Here is a 25,484-nt window from a genome sequence, read left to right as displayed (position 1 = left end):
TGACTTGCCAGCTTTACGGCGGATGGATACAATAAATTATACCAGAGCTTGGATACCAATAAAACCTATAGGCCTCTAATGCAAATGTTGCAATTATTATTAAAATTGGTTGCGTGTCGTATTCTCTCACATTTGTCTAGTTATGTGTCTTAATTCTTCTTTCGGTCGCTCTCTCCTGAGAAAATAGAAAATCTTGCATTGTTTTTCCTTTGGAGATTTTTTTCCACATTCAGATGAGATGCATAAAATGGAATAAAAATGCCAACAAAAATAAAACGAGACCAAGCTGTATTAAATGTCAAGGATCCAACTGGGAAGATCTTTAGTAGATTAAAGAATTTATATCTAAAATTACAGCATGATTATTGTATACTATGTAGTAAAAAACAAATTACATAATACTGGCCCTAGGCTGTTCCTTTTCCAATGGTAGTGTGCTCTCCCTCTCTTTATGCTTGTGTATAGTTTCTCTCTCTGGTGTGTGTTTATGCAGGATGAACTGTGTGGTTTGGAAGTGCCCTAAGAGATGGCTTGTCTTAGACTTATGAATACTGAGACAGCACATATATTGCCCAAAACTCTTGTGTCCCCATTTTTCCACTTCAGGACCTCACATTGGTTTTACTCAGAAGAATCAGGCCCCAGGGCTCAAGTAAATGGAAGCTGTGGTGGTCTGAATACATCTATATGGAGGGCTTTTCTAGCCATAAATCTTTCACTGTTTTTGTTGACTTTCTTAGGCAACTTTGACTTCAGAGACTATTATATTCTCAGTAACAGTCATTACCATTTTCATTCCCACTGATAGATATAAAGCTGCCCTTTCATTACAAATATACACTCGTGAAGCAAGGAGATTTTATATATTATTAAACTAAACTACTTATGATGCAAGCAGGGTACTTGAGTCCAGCATACCCATAGGTATTGTTTTATTTATTTGACTACCTTGTGACTTCTGTAGAACTAAAAATAGCTAAGTCTTCCTGCTTTACAAAAAAAAAATGAAATCATCCTTAGATCATGATAAACATCTGAAGGAAATTATATTTGTTACATATTTTTACAAGCATGTGACTGGTTGCAAATAAGATTGGTTAATTTTTTTCTGTTAAATTGGAGGGGAGGGAAGGAGGCCTTTAAATGAAACTTCATTTTTTGTCTAACAAAAAATGATTCATTACACATGCCTGCTTTCTGTGGAAATTTTTTATTTTTTGTCTAAAAACTGAATGTCCAAAATATTTCAGCAAAAAGACAAATATTTTGGCTGGAAACCAAAAATTTGTGATTTTGGAGTGCTACTGAAGTGTATCAGGGAGCTGAAACTCAGCTGCTTCTTGCTCCCATTCTTTTCCTTAGGGTAGGATCATCAGCTGGAATCTATATATGAAGGGCCAGGTTCCACTATCTTTATTCACAACGGAGTAGTAGTTTATGAGGAATTGCCACTTAACCCAATAGGACTGTTCTTCTAATGAAGAACATGGATAAGAATGAAATAGCTAGCACAAAGAGAATCATCCACTGTGGTTATGTCCCTTTAAGATATCTTTTCTCATTTAAGTAACCATTAGTGAAAGCTCCTTGCCAGAATCCTTTCCACTAATTTGGAAGGATGATTAACTTTACAGGAATTGGAATGAGAGACTGAGAGAGACCCTGGTGCTCCTTTTTCATATCTGGAAGTTTGGGCATCTTCATGGTCAAAAGCTGAAATGTGCTGGCCTGAGTCAGCTACAGCTAGTATGAGAGAGATGGAGCTGCTCTGGGATAATTTCTGAATAGTGTATGCTGACCTGGCAATTGGAATATTTGCTGCATGACTATACTGGATTAAATCAATAGAACAAAAAATGGGAAACAATGGCTGAAGATAAGTGTCTCCATGATAAACATGAGGGTGCTGTTATGGAACAGGTAGACACACTAGTTAATTTAATCTTCCATGAAGCCTACCAATGCAATTTGGATTAGCAGGGCAAGTGCTTGGAGGAACTGACAAGAACAAAAAAGAGCCATAGATGGTTTTAAAGGAGCTGTTGTTGCTGAGGAACTTTTTAGATTGAGACAAGCACTGAGCAGAGAGGGTCTGAAGAAACTCAGCCTGCTTAGACTATTATCAAGTGATGATGCAGCAGTAGGTAAGCTAGACCTGTTCATAGATTTTGTGCACGGAATCCTGTTAAATGATTTTCCCCCTTTGTTCTGTTGAAATTATATGATACTTGGTGTGAAGAGGCTGTCTAAGCACCATAGTCAACATTGGTCACATGCTCCTAAAAAGAAGAACCTCACATATGAATGTGGTTGGACCTGCTGGGTAAGCAAGGCCAATACACAGGGGACTGCAGCCCTGAGCCCAGTCTAGGAGTATGACATTCAATCACAGGAGAGGCAAAAGCATGAGATATGACATCTGTGGTGAGGTGTTCAGAGAGATCAGAGGAAGGAAAAAGAGGCAAAGGCTCTGTAATTATGACAGCTAATTATACATGAATAAGATGGACTGACATGCTAAGTTTATTGTGGAGAAGTGATGGCATAAGTCAATAAGTTTAACAACGAGATATAAAAATCTAGCAAAGAAATGCATCCCTGTTGTTAAGAAACAGCAACTCAGTTATCTAGAACAGAGCTGAGGATTGCTATTTACATGGTAACTTGTGTTTTGTTTATTTGGATTAGTATGCTATGCTTTATTAAAATTAATGTAATATTGTGGGTTCTTATTACATTAAAACTTTTAAGATCAGTTTTATTAGTGTGCTCCCCCTATGTTTCTGCATATGCAGTCATAAACCAGATATATTTGGCCAGTTAGCCAAGTTCATGGGTATTTTGAGTCACTGGAGCAGCTCAAAGCAGCCATACTGTACTGATAAAACTGGTCCTGATGGTCTACTGGGAATTACAAAGAGGGAATCCCATTTAGGATCAATACTTTCTTGTAAGTATGAAAATAAATGTTGTAACATTTTAGGAACTGACTTGAAATATCAGCTCCACTGAAAAGAATTGCTATTGATATTAGTAGTGGGGGAAGGTAGTGATTTCACCCTTACGTTGTAAATGCTCAAAATGAGAGGATTTTTTTGTTCCACTCACTGTCAGAATGATAATTGTAGATATTGGTCACATGCTTGGTTTAAACTGGGATTCACAGGCAAACATAACTGAAAAATATGGGAAGTCTATAAGCAATGAATTGTACAAATTGTTCATTTTTCCTTCCTTATTTTAATTTGAACCAGAAAGAACAAAGGATTCTTTAAGATACAATTTGTATAAATCATAAGGAACCCAAAGTGCTAGTTTTTAATGAAAAATTTTAACCTGCATTTTCCATCATCTCCACTAACAGGAAATTGAATGTCTAGAATCTGGATGTTGTCCAGACAGTTTTTTTCTTTCTACACATGAAGTCATCTCATGTTCAGCAAGCCACTAAAGAGTTTTTGTGGTCAGAATTGTAATAGCTTTAAATGTGAGGGTGGGAACTCGGGGATGTGTACAGGTTTGAGTATTGGAATTTATTTAGGTTTTTGTTCATACCTGCCTTTTTTCTGGAGAAGCATGAAAGATTTTGTGTGCTATTGAAAGAGAGACAAAGGCCCTTTGAAACCTGTTACTAATTATTTATATCCCTCGTCAAAAGCTTTTACTCATAGTGAAGACACCCCTTCAGTTTTGTCCTTTCACGGCCTTTTCCAACCTAAACTTGTCCCTTTCTTTTGGCCTTTTAGGTAAAATAAGTAGTTTCTTTAAATATCTTTAAAGCTATTGATTGCATAATAGATGCATCTTAGCACAAATGTATCATGGACATAAACCAATTCTGAAGCCCATGCAGCTTTGTTTACTTTGCAGTTGTCAAAGCCTGGGACTGTGCCATTATATGCTTTCTGATGTTATGTCAGACACAAGGCTGTCCAATCATTGCTGTCACCAGCACACTGGTTGCTGTCATGGTTGGCATGCTGACAAAACATACAAAGAACACTGCCATCATTCAGCTCAGAAATGTAAAGAGCTCTAAATCTCCGTCCATCCTTTTACCAAGTTTCCCCTGGCTGGAACTTGGCAGTTCTGGACAGTAGCCAGGAGCTCAGCCAGGACTCAGGGAATGGGAGAAATGGCAACCAAGAGAGGCAAGCCAGCAGTGGACATACTGGCAGTATCAAGACCCTGTGTTAGCTCCAAGGTATATGTATTCTGTTAAAATCACACTGAAATCCTAAGTGACTAGAACAGTAGTAAAAAAAACAGATCATCTAGGCAGCCCTTAGCTAGCTGTGCAGTTACTCCTCAAGAATGAAGCCCAGGGAGAAAAGACAGGGGACCAAGGAAGAGGAAGATCAAGCAAGAACCAAGGACTTAGAACAAATTAATGTTTGACTTTACCTCAAGTGTTTCAGCTAGATGAATTCACCTTGCTTACCATCTGAATCTTGTTGTCTTCATCCACTTTCTCCTAGTTTCCTCTTCCTGAGCTCCCCTGTTGCTGGGAAATAGTACTTCACACTCTTGGCACCCTCTGCCCAGGCATCACTAGCTGCTTTATAAACAATAACAGATTTAAGCAACACCTGCACTGAGCACATTTTGACTAACCTCATTGTGCTGATGGAGAAAGAGGTGTAGAGAGCTGTGCTTTCTTGCCCAGAGCCACACAGGAAGCTGGTGACACAGCTAGGAAAAGAGACTAAATCACTTGATTCCCTGTGGTTAACCAGAAGGCTACATTTCAGCCCTTTTTGATGCTAATGTTAAAGAACAAGAGGCTTCCCCCACTTCTGAATTTCCCTGTGTGATACTTTCTCTGCATCCATCTAATTTAGGCCTTCAATATCTGATATGTAGGTCACCTCTTATAGCCATGTAGAGCTCCGTGAACCATAGTGGAGGTCCGACAGGACAGAAGAGCACACTCAGGTATTATTGATAGGTGGTATCAGTGCTTGTGATAAGATCCTTGGGTCAGGAGATACCTGGTGGTGTTCCTTGCCTGGTCTCAGGCATACTGTCACTTATTTAGTGTTGAATAAATAATCATGATGATGGTCCCACTTTATATTAAGGCTACATTTGTAAATAGTTTACAGAAGGATAATAAAATGATTGACTTGTCATATATTTATAGCTGGTTATCAACACAATGAAAAGTTTATAGCTGTTTTCAACCAGCAAATATAAGCAATGTATTTACCTATTGAACTCAATGAGACTCTAAAACAACTTACAACTTTTATTTAACAATATTATTTTAAATATAATATTTATCAGTTTAAGAACAATATAATGTATTAACCTTGTTAAACTATTTATAAATTTACTTATAGTACAAAGTGTGGCATAGCAGCAATAATATACTTTGTATTGCATTATAATATGGTCTAGTATAGTGGATATTAATAAATGTACTGTATGTGTGCTGTTTATAGTATCACACTATAAAGGCAACTATGTTAACAAATTCAAAATAAACCTTTTAAAGAAAATTAGTTATTTTTATACAGTGCTTTCAATTTTCGGTTCAAACCAATATTTGCTTATTTAGTCCTACTCAAGTTAAAATACTGACTGAGTGGTAAGTATGTGTTTAAACTTAAAAAGCCCTGAGTTGTTCATTCGTTCTTTCTTTCTTTCTTATCTCAGTCTTCTGGACTATCAGCTGGGTGTCATTATTCATTGTATTTAATTACTTTTACAGTAGGAAGTAGCATGGGGCTGGTGTAAGCTAAATATTTACAAATTTGGGCTTTATTTGCAAAAATGTACACTGAGTTCTAATAAATATTGCACATCCTTTAGAGCCCATTCTTGCAAAATGCCCACTTTCTACAATAGGACAGTCAAGGCAGACAGCCCTACAACATTCTTAGTGAGCATACAGACTTCAGTAAGACTATGCACAAGAATGAGTCTGATGCCAGGTGGTCAGTGGTACAATGATGTGACCCTACACATCTTCAGCATCAGATCCTGACTTAATAAGAGAAAAAGAATGTTGTTCTTGGGTAAATCTAAATTTGTGCATGTGTAGTGTGTGTCCACACACTCTATATACAGGACAGCAACATCAACAGAAATCTGACTATTTGACTCATTTCTTCCCTTTGTGTATCACAGGAGACAGCTGTTCAGCAACAGAACAGAGTGCTGCTCTTCCCCAGGTGTGATCAAGCTCTAAAATCTCATCATGGCTTACTGGCATGTCAATTCCAGATGTTGCAAGCAGCACCATAAATCAAATCTTAGGCATTCTGACCTAGGAGCACATTGTTTGCAGACAGTATCCTGAAAGCATTCAACCGGACTCCTGTTCACACCCTTAGCTCTCTGATATGAGTTTATTTTCTTTCATTTCTTTGCTCAGGTTATTTACCGAGCTCTGTCACCACCTTATTCAGCTGAAGATCCTTACAGCACTGAAGCTCAGGCACAGCTGAAGATCACCAACCTTCGAGTTCGGCTGCTTAAGCGACAGGCCTGCCCGTGTAAGGACAATGACCTGAAGGCAAAGCCCCAACGGTTCATGCACTATGCAATCTCTGATTTTATCGTGAAGGGCAGTTGCTTCTGTAATGGCCATGCTGATCACTGTGTACCTGTCTCTGGATTTAAACCTGTCAAGGCAGCAGGCATCTTCCACATGGTATGTGTTATACTGTGTAACCTTTTCACTGTGATAGACAAGAAATACAGTAAAGTTGCTTGACTACTTTTTTTATAATGTAATTGATTGATGTATATATAACCATGGTCAAAAGGAGCTCTGCAAAATCAAAACAAACACAACCAAAGCGATGATTTAATGGGGGATGGTTTCATGGTGTAAACATCAGTTTTGACATACCTAATCTCTCTGGTGCCACGGTATAAAACCTGGGAGGATCAACACAGACTCATCCTTCCAAGAGAGATGAACTAATTACTCTGCAGTTATAGTGTGTCTCCTTAAAAGCTAAAGTCACATTTTTCTGCCCTTAAAGACTTTGACCCAAAAAAAAGCAAAATACTACAGCTACAAAACAAACAAAACCAAAAACCCAGTAATAAGCTGAGCTTCAACCTTGAAAGGAGAAAGAGCTGGACCTATAAACTTGATTAGGGATGTTGCTAATGCTATTGATCTTCCATAGAAGATGCTACAGTGATGAGTGGCAGTAGAAACAGAGAGAGAGCCAGAGTGAGAGAAGCCAAATGTTGCCTCTGTATGAGCATTCAAGATTCTACACATTCTGGTCAGGAACATAGTTCTGCAAGTCTGACTGTCCTCCTTGAATGTTACCTGAATGTTAAACCTAACAAAATGCAGCTACTGGTATTTTAACTATCATAACACCAGATCTTACCTTAAAACAGTATGTTAGTCACTAGGAGTTTTATCAATAATCTGTGGAAATCAAATAGAATCTTTCTGTTTGACTACAATGAATTTTGGATTAGGCCCTTGCTAAAGATGTTGGCTCCTCACCATCAGTATTAGGTACTCTGGTATAAAAGGAGTGGAGGAAGTTAGGTTGATTAATATTGCACTGAGGATATCAAAGGTGTAAACCAAGTTCTATAGCTAAGGAATTCTGGCATTGAGCCAGTCCCTTGGAAAAGTATTGGACATGTATTTTGAGTTAAATTATAATCTCAAACATGAAAAAGACAGCATGTTTCCTCTCTAACATAAGTCGTGTTCAACATCTGAAAATGCACAAATCCAAAAGCATGCAACAGGTGGACTGATAAGTAGGGGTGCACCAACAGAGATTTTGGGGGCCGGTACTGATCTCTGATCCAGCCGCCTCCAGGTGGTAGGTCCGGTGCGGTGGAAGGAAGGGAGGTGAGGGGCAGGCGCTGCCCAGCCAGGGGGGAATGGAGCCACGGCTTGTGGGCGGGGGCGGCTCCTGCTGCTGCTTGCAACCCGGGAGGGCGGGGGGTGGGCATGTGCCCCCAGATTTGCATGCCACGGGGCAGGAGGCCAGCGCAGGGTGGAGCCGGAGCCGGAGCGGGGCTGGACGCGGGCCCCGGCGGCGCTGGGAGGAGGTTGCAGCCACCCCAGATGTTGCTGCGGCTCCGCTCCCAGCACCGCGCTCCCGCCGGCGCAGCCCTGGCTGAACGCGCGGCCTCCGCCCAAGCGCTGGGAAAAGCCGGGATTGCGCCAGGCGGGAGGCTGCAGCACGGGGCTGGGAATCGAGGTGCGGTGAAGTTTGGGGTGGCTGCAGCCTCCTGCCATCGCCGCCGGAGCCCGCTTCAAGCCCAGCCCCCGGTGAGAAGAGCCGTGCAGCACCAGCTCCGGCTCTGGCTCCATCCCGCAGCTGCCGCCCTTCCCGCACCGCGCGGATCCGGGGGACACACGCCCCCCCCCACCCACCTGGGGTGCAAGCAGAAGCAGGAGTTGCCCCCACCCCATGGGTCGCAGCTCCATCCCGCGCTCCCCGCCCCGGCTGGGCAGCGCCTGCCCCCGCTCCCGCCCCCTCACCACGGAAAGCGTCGATCTGCCCCCTCCTACCCCTCCGACTTACCAGCTGGAGGCAGCTTTCCACGCTGTGGGCTATGCTGCGTTGCGGCTACGCGCAGCACAGGCATTTATCGGCTGAATTACCAGCCCCATAGGGCCGATATAGCCAATTTTCTTCATATCCGTACCAATCCGATATCAGACCGTTGTATGCACCTCTGCTGATAAGTCTGTTGCAGGTAGTGCTACCCTGTTTGTCACAGATGTTTCCTTATTGAAATTCTCTAAAAGGAGCTGTTTATTTGGGATTCTTTAAGTAGGATACAGCTGTGTAGGAGTACAGCAAGAGCATAGCTGAGAGTTATGAAAAAAAGTGTAGCTGTACACACTTTCATTATGGGTTTACTTAAAATTATGATTTAAAAGGTGCTTAATGTATGTCGTATTTTTATATGTATGTGATGTGTACTTACCTGCATGTTTGTGCCATGTCAGGCATTGGAAGAAAAATACTAGTAAACTTATAATTTTTAGACTTGAAAAAGGAAAGTTAAATACCAAAAAAAAGAAGCCCAAAGCAGAAAGAATCGACCTTGCTTTCCAATCCCTCTCCCAAAAGACCCCAAATCCCAAACTGAATGGGAAATTAAATTTAAGCATACAAGTGTCTGGAGAGTGAAATATAAAGTTCCTACAACAAAGTTAACTCAGGCAAAGTACACATATGTACTGTGTTTTAAAGTCTATTTGCATTAGTCCTTACAAAAATGTTCTAGCCAGAATAATGTAGACACAAAGTTTGCAGTTTTAGCTGGTACCTAACCAGTCCTGGATGAAGAGCAGTAGAAAAGAAAAGCTTTCTATACACACCATTCTCCCCCCCCCCACAAGTTCAGGGCAGCTGAGAATCCAGCTTTCCGGATTGGATCCTCTTCCCATCAAAATGAGCTGAGCTACAAAGACTGCAATGGAGTTATGGCAGTTTATGTCAGCTGAGAGTCTGACCTCATGTATTTAATTCAAATATATCAAGAAGGCCTCACGTCTAAGACATTATTGGACCGTATGTGTTTGTGGAGGTGTAGCTGAGAGAGAGAGGCCCTCTCTACATGTTACATTTATGCTGCAATGAACTTGTTAATTGCAGTATAAATAGCAAGAGTGCTACATGTGCACCCAATTTAAGGCATCATAACATGGCAAACTAGCCATAAAAATGTCCTACATATAATGAATGTTTCTATGGCTGTTTTTATATGGTGTCTTAAATTGGATGTGTAACAAGTTGAGGCTACAGTTGACAATCTGGTGATTGTTGGCTCTGGCCCTACATCTGCAGGTACCTAGCATTCAACTTGCCAGTGCAGGGGGAGCCTAGGATCATCCCAGGCTCCCCCTGCACTGGCAAGTAGAAAGGGTGCTATTTGGATCTGATCCCCCATCCCAAAATCATTCCTCCTGTCATGCACATATGGCATTGAAAGAGGTATAATTGTTGGGCTCAGGGATCAGATCCCATATCGCCTTTTAAATGAACACATGCCAGGGGCCAGAGAGAAGGACAGACAAAAGTCTGGTTGTTTAGCCAGATGAATCTAAAGAAGCATCAGGTAAATAAAGTAAAATTCAGAGAGGGAGCTCTTTAAAATGTTTCCTCTGAAAAAAGTCAGTAAGTATCTTGCTAAATATTGAGAATTTACACAGCATGTTCAGTTATCTTCTGAAGAGTTTATGGAGACAAAATACATTCATTAACGTTTGAAAGTGAGGTTTCAGTCCTGTTTCAGGTACAGATCTTGCTAAATTCTATAGCTAAGTTTGTTACTAGCGTCTGCATGGCAAAATAAAGTCCCTAAACCAAGAAAATACAAATGTTTTATTTTTCAACAGCCTTACAGAATGTAATACAAAAGATGCTCATCACAGCCAGAATGTTCAAAAAGGAGGTCTAGAAATGAGGGACTTTATGCTATAGGGGTCAGGTTCTGTTCTGCCTGTTAGGTGCATAAGCGGTAAAAAAATGCTAATTCTAAAGGTGGGTGGATCCTTCTCTTCCTTTCAGCTTTTTGTGACTCAGTTCTGAGGCTCAGATGATGGTGTGTTACAACAGTAGGCGCATTATGGTTTACAGGGACTTGAACAGGGTAGAGAAGAAATATATTTAGCAGCCTGATTTCTGCTTTGATTCCCAATCTGGTCCTGTAGTTCTAAAGAGTTTCTTATGAAAGAATTTTCCATCCTTAGTCTCAGCCTAAACGTGAAGTTTATAGGGAAGTACATATGTAACTAATTCAACCATAGAGGAAGGAATAAAATATACTCTTATATAAAACTATAATTAAAAATGGCAACATTTTAGAACTTGGCTAGTTCTCAATGGACAGTAGTTCTGAAAAATGATTTTTGGGTTTTGTTTTTTTTTTAAATAACTGGTTTTAAAGTATTATAAAAATGTGCCTTTGTACCCATGCAGTAAATATGTTATATTTTCTACTTACATTTTGCCCTATTTAAAAGTATGCTGTATGATATTTACATACATATGGATATGTAGGTCACTATAAATGGGCATACACTGCTTGCTTGTACATGTTGGACATATCACGTATCAGAGTACTTTACCCAGCAGTTATGTCTGCTGTTAGAAAATTCTTAATGGAATGATCCCATCATCAGTAGAACAATCCCATAGATTATATAGATAAAGATCGGAAAGAAATATTGCAGCCTCACTAAATCCAGGCTTTGTTTCAGCTCCTTGATAATTATGGCTTTGAAAGTTGGTCAGTGAAAGAACAGGATGCGATGCTGTCGGTGTATGTGTTCTGCAGGTCAGGGGAGTGAACAAAAGAACAGCAAATGTGTGTTTTGGTAGCTCAGGGTGAAGCTGACAGGTCTCGGAGAGATCTAGCAAAGCAAGCTGAAGTATTTCATTCATGTCTCATTCCACAAGTGAAAGAGAAACTGATGAATGTGTGATGAAGATAAAGGTGAAGGCTAATGTTTGTGTTAGTCTGGGGTTTGAGAGGGTGATTTATGGCCAAAATTTAGCCTGAAATATCAACCAAAATTCCTCCCTATTTCTGTGAGAACTTTCCTCTGTGGCTGGAGTTCCTCATGTTGGAAACTCAGCAATTTTTTTTTTTAATCTTTGGTGTGGGCATAATTTTCAGCTAGAAGGAATGTGGGAAGCCTTGCTGAAGCTTCCTGATGAGGCAATACAAGGAATGTTTCAGAGAACAAGGTATGTTTAGTCTGGAGGAAAGGAATTTAAGTAGTGGACATGATAGTGGTTTTCAAATATTTGAAAGGCTGCCATAAAGAAGAGGGAGAACAACTGTTCTTCCTTGCCTCAGAGGGGAGGACATGAAGCAATATGTTTAAAGCACAGAAATCAGTTTTAGATTAAAGCTCAGAAAAACTTCCCCGCTGTCAGAACAGTAGGACTGTGGAACGAGGTGTTATGGGAAGCTGTGGAACCTCCTTCACTGGAGATTTCCAAGAAGAGGCTGGATAAGCATTTGTCTGGGATAATATATGAATAGCGCATCTGCATTCATTCAGAGGATTGCACTAGATGACTCCGGAGGTTTCTTCCCTCCCTAAATTGGCAACCATCAATCCTCTGAATCATGGTGTACACATAAGAGGTCCAGTTAGATGCCCAGTGAATCCATTTGTGGCTGACAAGCCCAATTCGAGAGCAGCAAAGCCTGTTACAAGTTTCACAGATCCATGTGTCATCTGAGTTGATGTCCAATTTTACAGCATGCCACTCTCTTCTTTCTTGCTTTGCTGCTTCTGGATCAAAGCTGCTTCATGGTAAGCTGCACCTGGTGCTAGATGTTCCCTCCAAATCAAACAGCTCCATGCTCCTCCCAGCTTTCTACATTGGTGTTGAACAGTTTCATATAATTTTAGCGCACATCCTGGTACTGCCATAGGGGGTGAGCCCATTTTCTAGAGCCATCTCAAATCTTTCTGTACAAAATATTCTTGGGGATATGGTCTCTTTCCATTCTCCTGACAGCTAATCATTGTAACTTCCTCTTGATGGTGCGTTCTAAGCATGTCAGTCTTGCATGCTCTAGTATTTCTGTATTTGGTATTCCATCTTCCTGCTTTATTTTCAGGATCTTATGTAGGCATCTCATGTGGAAGCTGTTCAGTCTCTTGACATACCTAGCATATGTAGTCCACATTTCTGAACCATAAAGCAGGGATGATGGCATACAAGTCTCATAGATTCATATTTTCACCTTAGCTGATAATTTGCTGTCATTCCATGCACGTTTCTGTAATAACCCAAAATTCTTAGCTGCTTTTTTTATTCTGTTAGTTCAATCTAAAGTTCAAGATTCCTGCTGACCTTAGAACCCAAGTACCAAAAGCTGTCAGCAACTTCAAGAGATTTATCCTCCAGAGTGATGTTAGGTATTAGTTCTTCTACCTCTTGGTACATGATCACAGTCATCTTGAGACTAATTGCCATTCTGAAGCTCTTGCATGATTCAGAAAATCTGCCAAGAGATTTTGCAGGGAAGATTCACTGTGCACAACAAAGGCTGCATCATCCACAAACAGGAAATCTTTCAGTACCAGTTCTTTCACCTTGGTTTTCGCTTTAAACCTTGCAACATTGAACAAGCCTCCATCTTATCTGGTTCAAAGATAAAGGCCATCATTGCTATCTGTCAGTGAATGATGAAGCAGGAATGAAACGCAGATGTTAAAGAGCACAGGGGCTAAAAGACACCCCTGTTTCACCCTAATATTGATGTCAAAGGCATTTGATTCTTTGTTTCATGCACTACAGTTACCTTCATACCTTGATGTAATGAGTGAATGATGTTCAGCAGTTTAAGGGAACAACTCAGTTTCTTCAGAACAGTGAAAAGGCCTGGTCTGTTGACTGTATGGAAGGCCTTCATCAGATTGATGAAGGCTATGTACAGTGGTATTAGTTTTGTCTCTACACTTCTCTTGCATTTGCTTGACTGAAAAATATATAAGTGGTGGAGCATCCTGAGTGAAAATCACATTGACTTTTGGATAGATTCCTTCACCTAGAGATTGCAACTGAGGGAGCATGATGCGAGTGACAATTTTTCTTATGATGTTCAACAGGGAGATACCTCTGTTGTTGTCACAGTCACTTCTATCCCCATTTTGTTCTTGTATAATTTTACAAACTCGGCATTTCAACCCTATGATTCTAATAATAGAACCAGAAGAATACCAGATATCTCCAGGGCCTTCAGGGAAAGATGCTAATATCTGTTGCACAGTACATGGATCATGGACATGCAGAGCTCATGTTCCCAGTCTCATGTAACCCTGTTTAGTTCCATAAAATATAATGGAATAACACTGCTTATATGAGGGCTTAGTCTGGCATAATGTAGACATTGGCTTGTGTATACTTTCTAATTCACACAGGACAAGTGGCTGCTAAGACTGTTAATATGGAAATCTGATCACTTCTTTCCAGTTAGCTCCTGAAGTTTCATAGATTGTAAGGCTGGAAGGGACCTCAGAAGATCATCGGGTCCAGCCCCCTACACCAAGCAGGAAAGACAACTGGGGTCAGGTGACCCCAGCAAGGTGACCGTCCAGTATCCTCTTGAAGATTTCCAGGGTAGGCAATTGTACCACCTCTGGAGGGAGCTTATTCCACAGCCTGGACCCCATAGTTGTAAAGTAGTTTTTCCTAGTGTTGAGCCTGAATTGGTCTTCCAGAAGTTTGTGGACATTACTCCTGGTTTGCCCCAAGGGTGCCCTGGTGAACAGTTGTTCACTGAGCCCTTGATGTACGCTTCTGATGTTAGCGGTAAGCTGCTATCAAGTCCCCTCTCAGTCTTCTCTTTTTCAAGCTGAATAGTCCCAGATCCCTCACCTGACTCTTTTAAAACAACAGTCAAGAATGATACAGGATCAGAGGCTTCCCTTGGTATTCCCAAGTGTTCACTTTCATCTGTATGCAGATCCCACTGGGCACTTCATTGACTTTCTCTTTGTATGCCTATGGTAGTAGTGGCTGTCAAACCTTACTTTACTCACAAGTTATTTCTCTGACTTTATGATGGACCATTTAGCGGATGTGATCTTTCATTCATCCTTTCCTGTTACTCATGGAGCACAACTCCAAAGGAAGCTTTATGCCTAAAGAGACATGTGACAGGCGTGCCACTATTGGAGCCTCTCTGGGTATGGCTTCGCCCTCCTGTAATGGGCCAACCGCCTGCTTACTCTCCTGTCACGCCTTGATCTTATGTATTTAATAGATTGCTGTAATTAGCGGGAGGCTGCCCATTTATATGCGCCCCGATGACAGGGGGTGCTATCTGCGGCTCCTTTTCCTCCCCTACACCGCAGCCCAAGCCTCGCAGATGGTGCTGTTGTAATCTGACTTGGGCCGTGTTATTATGTCTCGGCTCTTCATTTGCTCTCAGGGCTCCTCGCCGCCCCTCCTCGCTCTCGGGGCTCCTCACTGCCCCTCCTCACTCTTGGGGCTCCTCACTGCCCCTCCTCACTCTCGGGGCTGGGCCAATGCACCCCCAAACAAAGCCGTGCCCCCTCCGGCATCAGGAGACTCCACGCTATCATGGAGCTCCTATGAGGCCTCCTCCAACCCCTTATAGCCTCACCCAGTCCTCCGGTTAAACAGTAAACACAAACACAAAGCCCCCGGGCTATAACATAAAGCTAAAATCATCCAGTCAAAACCCTACCAGGCAAAATACTCCAGCTCATGGCAGCAACCCGCGGATACTGCTGCAGCCACTTTGGCCTTCTTTCCACACTGGCCGAGCTCCTCACTCCTTGGCTGCCACAGAGGTACTGCCAACCTGGCCTCCTGCCTGGGTTTAAGAAGGGCTGAGCTCTGCCCCTTCCTGTCAGGGGGTTTCGCTGGTTGCCCCAGCAACCAGCACCTGTGCTGCCCTGGTGACTGGCAGCTGCGCCTCCCCCTTCTCACCGCTAGGGGCCTCTCTTGAGCCACCCCTGTTTCAGGCACAGGGCACCCAAGTGCTCTGCGACAAGACATTAGCTCCTTCCATTTTAAAATAGAGGATGTTCATGCTGGTAGAAAAGTTATGATCATGTTAATAGGTAGACAGAATAATAAGACAGAACTTTGTATGGGAGTGTACTAGGTTTGTTTGGTTTTAGAAGTAGAAATATATTTCATTCCAAGGATCAAGGACTTCCATGACTTTGATACATGCAGGCTAAGGTTCATGCAACTGAAGGGTTACTTCAGTTACTTGATATTTATCATTAACAAATAGTAAGTAAAGTTCAGAGTGGGACCTAGGTAATATATCTATCAAAATTATATCAGTGTAGATCAACCCTGCCTCTAACAGAAGACAAGCCATTATCAATTTCGTACTGACAATTATTATTTATCTAAGTGGAGCTATTGATTTTTATGAATTGCCTACAGTAATACATGTTACAAAAGGAAAGCTGTTCAGATCCATAGTTTACATTCTTTTATTGCACCTTGTATCAGGTTTGGGGTTAATTAAATCACTCAGTCGTTCAGGTTTTATTTAGGATCTTTACACCATTTTTATTCTTCCAGGGCAAACTCCCTCGCAGCAGGACACAATCAATATAAGCAATTATCACTGTAAATAAATAACCTGTGGTCTTCTCACTGACTACAGAGAGTAGCTGGGTCCAGGTTTACTGGCACCAGGCAACACTCCCTTTCCCTTATCTGTTCACTCTATTAATATACACAATCTCTGGCCTTGCTCACAATCTCTCCACATCCCATGGTCATCTTCACAGTCTGACTCTCAGGATAAAAGCACTCCAGGTGCAGTCCTTGGGCTCTACCCTAAGCAGGCCCACCAGGTCTCAGAGCCTCAATCTCAGGTTCTCAACTGTCTGCCTTTATCTAGCTCCACTTAGGAGCCTAACTCTCACCTCACCCCAGCTCCTTTCCTTAGAAGCTGTTTTAACTTCCTGTGCCCCAGCTAATTATCTGAGGCAGCTGGCTCCTTCCCCCCCCCTTCCCCCCCACTCCGGGCTGCAATCAGCTACACTGCCCACAGCTGGGCTGTAGCCCTTGCCAGCCTGCAGACTGCCTACAGGCTCCTTGAGCTGGCAGACTGCCACACTGTTACACACATGCTGTATTTAAAAAAAAAAAAGCTTTGAAGTAATCTACCCCATAAAGGCTTATTAGGATTTTATTCTTAAAAACGTCACGGAAATTAGAGAGAAAAAAGCCTATTTAGGTTATTTTATTCATGCTCATGGAAGATAGTTTCATTCAGATACTTAATATAAGCTACTTAAAATAATATTATCTAGCTCTTTTATATAGGCTGTTTTTATCTGTAGGATGAATATTTTTCAGAGGTATTTTCTGAGTACCGTAATATTGGCACTGTTTCATAAATGTTCCTGTGCAAGGAATAACCATTACAGAAGTCTAGTTGTCCTCCCTTCTGCTTCCTTTTATGGTCTCGAACAGTTAGGCTCCAGATGCTGCCAATAGCAACCAAACCATCCACTAGGAAAGCACTTGTTTAAACAGGTGCATCTTGGACCATGATATAAGATGGAGCTTGATCACTTTATGAATAGGATTGTTTGGTGTATACTTCTCCTTACAGCCTAAAGCAGTGGTTCTCAACCTTTTTTGTACCCGGACCCATTTGTAAACATTTGGCCATTCCCAACCCATGGCTCCCTGGCCCTACAAGTGCCCCTCACTCCCAACTCACAGCCCCCTGGCCCTGCTGGTGCCCCTCACTCCTGATCCACAGCCCCTCCCAGGTCTTCCAGTTCCCCTCACTCCCCACCCACAGGCCCCTGGCCCTATCGGTGCCCTTAGTTCCAACCCACGGTCCCCTTACCCACCCAGACTGCTGGACAGTGCTCGCAGCTGCCCCCATTCCACTCAGGCCAGAGCATGGTGGCTGCAGTAGTTCCAGTCATGCAGGCGGCAGCAAAGTGAGTCCAGCCCCAGCACGGACTGGAGGGAGGAGGAGGGGAGGCCTGTGGTAGCTCCTCTGCCCTGGGCTGGGGCTCCTGTGCTGCACCAGGTAGCCTGGTCATGGCCCCACATGCCCTCTGCGGAGCATCTCCCAGGCACCCTGCCCCTGCAAGTAAAGGCAACCAGACAATCCCAAAGCCCTGGCCCTCCAACCCCCGTTTCCCCGTACGCACCTGCATGCAGCTGCTGGGGCTGCTCCCATGACCCTGGCTGGCTGGATGCCAGCCACGTGCATGTGTGCCCACTGCCTCCAATCACCCCAAACAGCTCCTTGCAGACTGGAATGCTGCCAGTCTGCAAGGGAAACCCATGCTTTTCCACATTTTTCTAGGACTTGCTTGTGACCCTTTCAGATATTTTTGTGAGCCACTTTTGGGTAAATTGCACTCTACCTGAAATAATTCCCACCCCTGGATTAGGTAGTAGTAGGCAGATCTGCAGCTAGTATAAATTGCCAGGCTCCCCATGAAATCAATAGAATCATAAGAATCTGTTCTTAAACCACACAACACATGTGCACTGCTCTCCACTCTTTATTCCATAACAAGAACAAGGGAAGATGTAAGGTATTAAAGACACTTACAACAGTAACTTTAGTTGCATGATGCTTAGGTGCCAAGGAGGACAGTGCCTTAATAAATAATGAAAGTGGTTGTAGGACCAGAATTTTCTCTCAAATAAGTTGCTATGATGCTAAGTTAGTAATAGCAACCTAAATAAACTGTCTAGGAGAAAGAAAAAGAGAGTGTGTAAAATAATTCCAGTGAGGGAACATACTTTATAAAAGTGGCACATTTGTTTATGTATTACAACTTTCCAAGCACAGTTTCATTCATTACATGTGACAGTAAACCTTTTTACTTGGCAATTGCATCTTGCTCCTCATCCTGCAAAAAAGAGACATGGATTTTATCTTTCCTTGTGTTTTGTATTAGGTCCTGAGTGAGGATTAGCTGCTACTATAAAATAAATTAATAGGTAACAGCAACAAGTAGCAGGAGCCCTAGTATGTCTGAATATAGGCCTTTTTTCATTCTCGCCACTGTATATTCTGGAACATAATAGATGATAAAGTATTTTACAAGATTTATCAAAAACAAGTATATTTGCAAGCTGAAAAGAAGCACAGGACGGTATTAATTCAGCAACAAAAGGCAACGGAAGGAAGCATGCCCTAGCAACTGTCTAGGTATAAAGATATCTGTCACTCGTTTCTCTTATGCAGGTTGACTTTGGCAGCACTGTTTGCACTGTGTAGCACAATGAGTGACATTGTGACAGGGCTGTCAAGCTTAGAAGGGGAAACAGTACGAAAGAGAACTGGGATATAAAGACTGCATGACAAAATGACAAATAGTGTGAAAAAGAATTTCTGGTTCAATGAATCTAGCAGCTGGGAGAATGTTTAAAAGAGCTAAATATTTTGGTAATTGGTGGTTTGTGAATTGACAGTCCTTCATAAAGGTCCCCAATGGATAAACCTGATAGTCGCAAATGGAAATTGAAATCATGTTGAAAAACAGATATGTTCCTTTCATTATTGATGTGAATGGGCCAAACTCTGCCTTGAAAGGAACATGTCTTTTAGAAAAATCATTGGAAACCATGTATATATTGCTGAATTGGGCCCCATGGTTAGCAGCAATTTATTGGCAGTTTTACTTTTCTGACCACTGTAGAGACCTGTCTCAATTCCACAGCTGTTTTAAGTCCTGTCTTCCTGATTTTACAGTTCTTATATGTATGATATTGGCACTAAGGGATCTTAGACTAAGCCTGTAACTATTCCTGTTCCTCTACCACTCTTTCCTCTACTTCACTGTCCTCCTCTTGTCCTTTTTTCTTTTTTCAGTTTTTAAGCATTAAAATATACCTTCATGATAAAATATCTGTCTGCCTTTTGAGCTGTCAACCCAAACTTGGCTGATACTTACCTCCTCCTCCTCCACTGCATAAGAATCTTGAAGGCCAAATCTGGAACAATGTAAAGGTTTTCTTCACAGAGCTGAAGTTTGAAGGGAAATTAAGAGAGTACAGTTTTTTGTTACTGATTCTATTGCTATAGAGAGAGGGCAGATAGAGGGACATGGGGCAAGATTTTTAGAGCTGTGAGAGCTTGACTCCCATTGATTGCGGGGAAAAAAGTCAGGTTATAGAGTTGTCGGTGGCAGCAGTGATCCCTCACAGTTAAGAATGATCACTCCCACGGATCAAGTAAAGGGTTGTAAATGAGTCCATTGATGGCCACAATAGCAGACTCTCTGGCAAATGCCACAGGTAGTGGTTAAAGGGAGAGTTGGACCATGGAGTTCTCAGTCTTGTTTCTTTTCCTTCCATTTCTGTCATGTTTCTGCCTCCAGGGCAAGACGGTTTTCCTCAAAGTAGAATGTAGGTTCTCTCACAAGGCATTGCCATGTAGCCCTGTCCCAGGCTAGTTTTCCCAATTTGTAGCGTCAATGCCACATTTCTTAATGTTTGCCTTGAAGGTGTCCTTGAAATGTTTCCTCTGGCCCCCACGTGTCCTTTGCCCTTGGCAGAGTTGGGAGTATAGCAGTTGTTTTGGTAAATATACATCAGGCATGTACACAGTGCACTGTCTACCGCAGCTAATGTTGAATAATCAATGCTTTCATACTGGTGGTATTAGTGTTGGTGAGGAAACTAGCATTTGTGCAACAGTCCTTCCACTTTATGCCACGGATCTTCCAGAGGCAGCACTAGTGATGGCATTCCAGGCTTTTCAGGTGCTTCCTGGAGGTCACCCACGCTTCACAGCCATAGAGAAGAATTGGGATTACCACAGGCTTATACAGTAGGAGCTTTGTACAAGTCCTGACGTCATGATCATTGAACACATGATGATTCAGTTTTCCAAAGGCAGAGCTGGCCACATCAAATCCTAAACTGGATAGCCTCATTGATGTTGGCCTTCTTTGAGAGATGGCTGCTGAGGTATGCAAAGTAGTCAACGTTCTCCAGCTTCTGTCAGTAATGAGGAACTTTATCAGGGGAGCTGATTGGCCCAGAGCAGGCTGGTGAAGTACCTTTGTTTTTCTGATGTTAAGGTTCAATCCCAGGCACTGGTAAGCTTGAGAGAAGCAGTTAACGGCCATTTGTCGGTCCTCCTCCATATGTGCAATGACAGCACGATCATGGGCATACTGAAGTTCCACAATTGAGGCTAAACTTACTTTGGCACAGAGGTGGGAGAGATTGAAAAGGTTCCTGTCCATCCTGTACTTGATGCCAATGCCATGTGGCAGATGGTCACAGAAGGGCATCTTGATGACTGCAAGAAAGATGGAAGACAAAAATGGTGCAATCATGTAGCCCTGCTTGACACCATTTCAAATGGCAAAAAGCTCCATAGCGGAGGATGGAGGCAGTCATCTGGTCATGAAGCAGTCTTAAGATGGTGATAAATTACCCTGGGCAGCCAGACTTTGATAGGATCTTCCGTAGAGCCTTACAATTAACAGTCAAGGCTTTGGTCAAGTCAATAAAGGCCATATACAGTTCCTGGTGTTGTTCTCTGCACTTTTCCTGGATCTGCCAGGATGCAGAAATCATGCCCATGGTGCTTCTCAATGGTTTGAAGCCACATTGACCTTAGGAAGGATTTCTTCAACAAGAGGGAGCAGTTGGTTCAGCAGAATTTGAGTGAAGATCTTCCCAGTAATGGAAAGGAGGGCAATAACTCCATAGTTTCCAGTCAGATTTATCTCCCTTTTTAAAAATGTATCAGGTAATTTAAAGAGGTAGTCTGTTAAAGACTGCTTGCTTTTCCGTGCATTGCCTATTTAATCTATTTAGACAACTGGTTTTTTTGGGGGGGGCAGTTTTCTGCTATTATGTGTTTGCATTAGGCACTATATAATGGGATCTTTATCTTGACTGGGGTCTTTCAGACATATGAGAATTACGCACCTAATTATCTTTAAAAATCTTCCCTCTGAAGTCTAGAATCCTCTGCTTATGAACAGAATAAACACTGTACAGTGCAGTTTTCTCCACACTGTTGTCCTCACCTGGCAAGACACTCTCTATTATAGTAATAGTCTTTGTGCCCATCAGCCCTTGGCCTTAAACCTGAAATTACCAATGAGATAATTAGTGCACTTGTGGGAGTGTTTTTGTGAAGTGGAAAATTAAAGACATACAAAATTAGATAGAGGTAACCAAACTTGTATTGCACAGGCCATCAAAGAGCAGTCAAATGATAACAGTTTCCACTCTCCAGTGAACCAAGTGGGTTTTGAAGAGTAGCATTCCCAGTTCAAATCTTATTGAGCTAATTATGATAAGTCTTGAAAATGGAGACTGCGTAACAATGTGTTTGTGGTAAGGAAATGTTTGAAGGAAGGGAAAAAATGACCCACTGAGAAGAAATAAATTATTTAGGGTACAGGGCAAAGTCAGGACTGAAGCACCCAATACGAGTCTTAGAAAGGAAGATATTTTTATCTTGGTATTAGGAAAGCCTTTTCAGCTACAGGGCTAAGGGTAGGTTTTCTAGTGCACTTTGCCACATTGGAGGAGCTGATAGTATTGGTCCATTGAGTCGCACAGGTGGCTCAGGCCAGTATATGTCGCAGCCTTTTCTGTCATCTGAGAAAACAAATACACTCACCAGGACCTAGTGTTTCCTGTTTAGTTCTGAGAAACAGGCACAGCAGCAGCCTGGCTGGAATAGCAGTTCCATTCCTTGGTCTTTCTATTCTTTTCCCCATTCCCTTTTTGTTTCCTTTCTCCCACTGTTCATCCCCATTCTGTCTCTCTGGAAGAGACAGAAGAATTCCTCTGTGATCCTCATTCTTGTCAACTGTTTTGAAAGGTCACCACAGTCCTGAAAAAGGGTTCCCCCTCTGTCAGTACAGAGCTGAGGACTAGTGCTTTGTCTTTGATCCTGTCCATAGCTGTGTTCTCCCTCTCTGAGCATGTGTCATTTCTGTTCCTGGCTGTGAGCAGCTGATCAGCGCTAGGAACTCTGACTCCTACCTGCCTACATGAATGTGCATGCTAGTGTTGCCCAGGACCACACAGACTTAAAATCAGGGGTAGTTAAAAGGCAGAAAATCTCTAATAAAAACTGCTTCTCCTCATCTTGGACACTGAACAAATCAGGCAGCAGAAGGAGTTCCATTATATATTTTTAAAAACTTCCATATATGATTAATCAGATGCATAAGCAGGACTTTTTCTCTCTCCATAATTGCAGTCATGGATTAGTGAGAAATAATCCTACCACAAAGGGTGGCACCACCACTCTCCCTACCCCAGTAATTTTTATTTTTTGAATTCTTCATTGTAAAGCTTACCAGATCAGACAACCAAGTCGAAAACAGTAGTGCAGGAAGTGCACCTCTACTCCACCACATTTCCTCCACTGCATCTAAGTAGTGGGTGCCACTCAGAATCTGGCATTGATAGGGTACTGATCACTGGAACATCTGAAAGCTCATAAAAAAGCTGGTGTCGTCCTTACTGTATAAATTGTTCTCACACATGCTGGTAGCCCTGATCATTTACTGCTTATGCTAAAACATTGAATACTCCCTTAAAAGGTAGTGTAAGCGTAATTAGAGCAAGGAATGTGTCCAGTGGAGTCATTCAGAAAAACTTCTAAACAAAGGTCTATTTATCCTCTAACCACACCAGTCTCTCTTTACCATCCCTATCTTTATTTTATTATTGCCCATAGTTTCTCGATAAGAGAAGCTTTCTTTAGAGTTCAAGTACAGATTAAGATGTTCAGTGCAAAGTTATTCAGTAGTTTACATTCTCACTATATAAGCCATATTAATGGATAAGTATTTGGTTAATAGGACACTAGAGCCTTACTCTTTATCTCTGCCCCTTCTTTCTTCATATTATGTCAACACACTGTAATATTATAAAATACTAATATATGCAATTTTATGGGTGCTATGCTTTAAGTCCACTTGTCCTTTTCATTGAGGCAGTGTAGGATCTCTCTCTGAAATTCATGAGCACGTGAATCTTTGCAATATTTGTCACTGCTGTTTAGTTCCATTGTTATGATTTACTTTTCATTCATTGGTGGCTGATTGATTTACCACATATTTCTTTTGTATGGCTAATGGCAAGGAAAGAACTGATCTAGAAGACTGGGCTATGGGTTTAAGCCAGAGGTGGGCAATACTTTGGGCGGAGGGCCGCTTACTGAGTTTTGGCAAGCCATTGAGGGCCACATGACAGGCAGACAAGGGCAGATAAATATTAATTTTCTAAATTTTTTAGGGGCCCTGCAAGCCAGATAGAATGGCCTGGCAGGCCACATGTGGCCCATGGGCCACATTTTGCCCACCCCTGGTTTAAGCACATCTCTGAGCAAGGTATGTACCCCTGCAACAGTCCAACAAGAGACTGCTGCACACCTCTAACACAACTCTTTCCCTGTCTCCTTCTTGCTCTGGAAGAGAAGCAAGGAGTGACAGTGAATTATTATGCCTCAAGTACCAGCTCAAATGTTCTGGCCTACAGGTGAAGTATGTGAAGCTAAGCTGCACTCATTCCCCACCCATACTCTACCTTCCTGATTGAGAGAAGTGAGCACACAAATTCTTTTGGGTAGAGAGGGTCTTAGAGAGTGTCTTACATAGGTGCCTGTCTTGCATAGGTGTGAGGTCCAAGCTACAACCTATCTCTAAATAAGTGATTCTCCTACAGTATGTGTTTGTAAAGCTCTATGCACTAGCTTGACAACAGACAGTCAGGCAAGTTGTAGTGGTATGGCTGCAAAAGTCCTGCACATTCATGCTAAAAGCCCAATCCTGATCCAGGAGATGCAGGTCCTTTAGCTATGGAATACACAGTTTTCTCTCCCAGGCTCCCTTTTGCTTTTCCCCCACCAAATGCATACATTCATGGATTGGGTGGCTCCGTCCCCCTTGAACTGTATAAATCAGTGGGGTATGCCCTTCTGAAGGGGTGCAAAAGGTTTCTGAGTGAGAGGAGGGTATTTGTGCATCATGGCCATTGATTTGCCACCAGTTCTCCCTGCAACCAACTGCTGCTGATTAGCCTCAGCTGATGGGAGAACTAGTGGTGGTAGCTAAAGCTAGGGTGACCATCACAAACAAGTCCAGTTGTCCTCTATCCTCTGTTGGTATGAAACCTTTGATGTCCTCTATTTTTCTCTTGAAAAAAGAGAAACCAGAATGTCCTCTATGATGGCAACTCTGTAAGTGTGGTCAACCCTGCTGTGGTGGGAAATGTTGATACAAGTCATGTTGGGAACACCATAGGACATCCTCAAGTATTTGTTTCACACAAATATGGTCCAGAGCTATGACAAGCTATTTACAACTAAGTGATGAACAAAAAAGTCACATATACACCTATCAACAGAAATGTCAGCACTTTGTTAAATTCCCTGTCAAGCATTAGATACGACTACTTGATGAAGGTGGGCTTAGTAAATAACACAGGCAGGCACTTTTGAGATGAACACTATGTACATAAAGCTCGCTTGCATGTTTGTGTGTGGGGGCAGGCATTCTAAGTACGAGCTGTGTACAGTGTGTTCAAAGCTTTTTTCTGTTTAGTTTATTTCAGGATTATGCCATAGTCCTATGTTTACTTGCACATTTTTCCCCCCAGAATCTGTTTTTACTGCAGGTTCCAGTGACAAACAGTATAGGTAGAAGGAGCATACTTATACAAGCACAAATGAAACAGAGTTTAAGGTACATCTTACAATAGTAATTAAGAGTGTATCTAGATCTTAGGCCAGATTCTCAAGGACACTTTGGCTGGTGTGCGTTGCTGCTGCAATACCAGCCGTAAAACCAGGTGCAGCTAGCCAGTGAAGCTGGCTTTTGAGTAAAGTAGTACAAAGCTGCCCAAAGTGGGCTGATGGCTGTAGCTTATCACTTTAATTCATATAAACTGAGCTAGCTTGTTAACTAAATTAGCTTCCATTCTGCATAGTTTTCAGCATAGCTGGTGGAGAGAAGCCAGGTAATAAGCTATTGTTCAACTCTCACT

General features: G+C 42.2%; 1 protein-coding gene across 1 annotated transcript in view; it reads left to right on the top strand.

Annotated features, from left to right (window-relative positions):
* Window positions 1–25,484, top strand: part of NTN4 (netrin 4) — a 77,292-nt gene that overhangs the window by 16,338 nt on the left and 35,470 nt on the right. Inside the window, exon 2 of the mRNA XM_019545069.1 lies at window positions 6,380–6,658. Within this exon, the coding sequence (XP_019400614.1) occupies window positions 6,380–6,658 (279 nt within the window). The remainder of the gene's footprint in view (window positions 1–6,379; window positions 6,659–25,484) is intronic.

Source organism: Crocodylus porosus, unplaced genomic scaffold (genome assembly GCF_001723895.1).
Source record: "Crocodylus porosus isolate Cpor-Errol unplaced genomic scaffold, CroPor_comp1, whole genome shotgun sequence".
Classification (NCBI taxonomy): Eukaryota; Metazoa; Chordata; order Crocodylia; family Crocodylidae; genus Crocodylus; species Crocodylus porosus.
The sequence above is the reverse complement of the archived record's forward strand: the minus strand, read 5'-3'. Positions and strand labels throughout refer to the sequence as shown.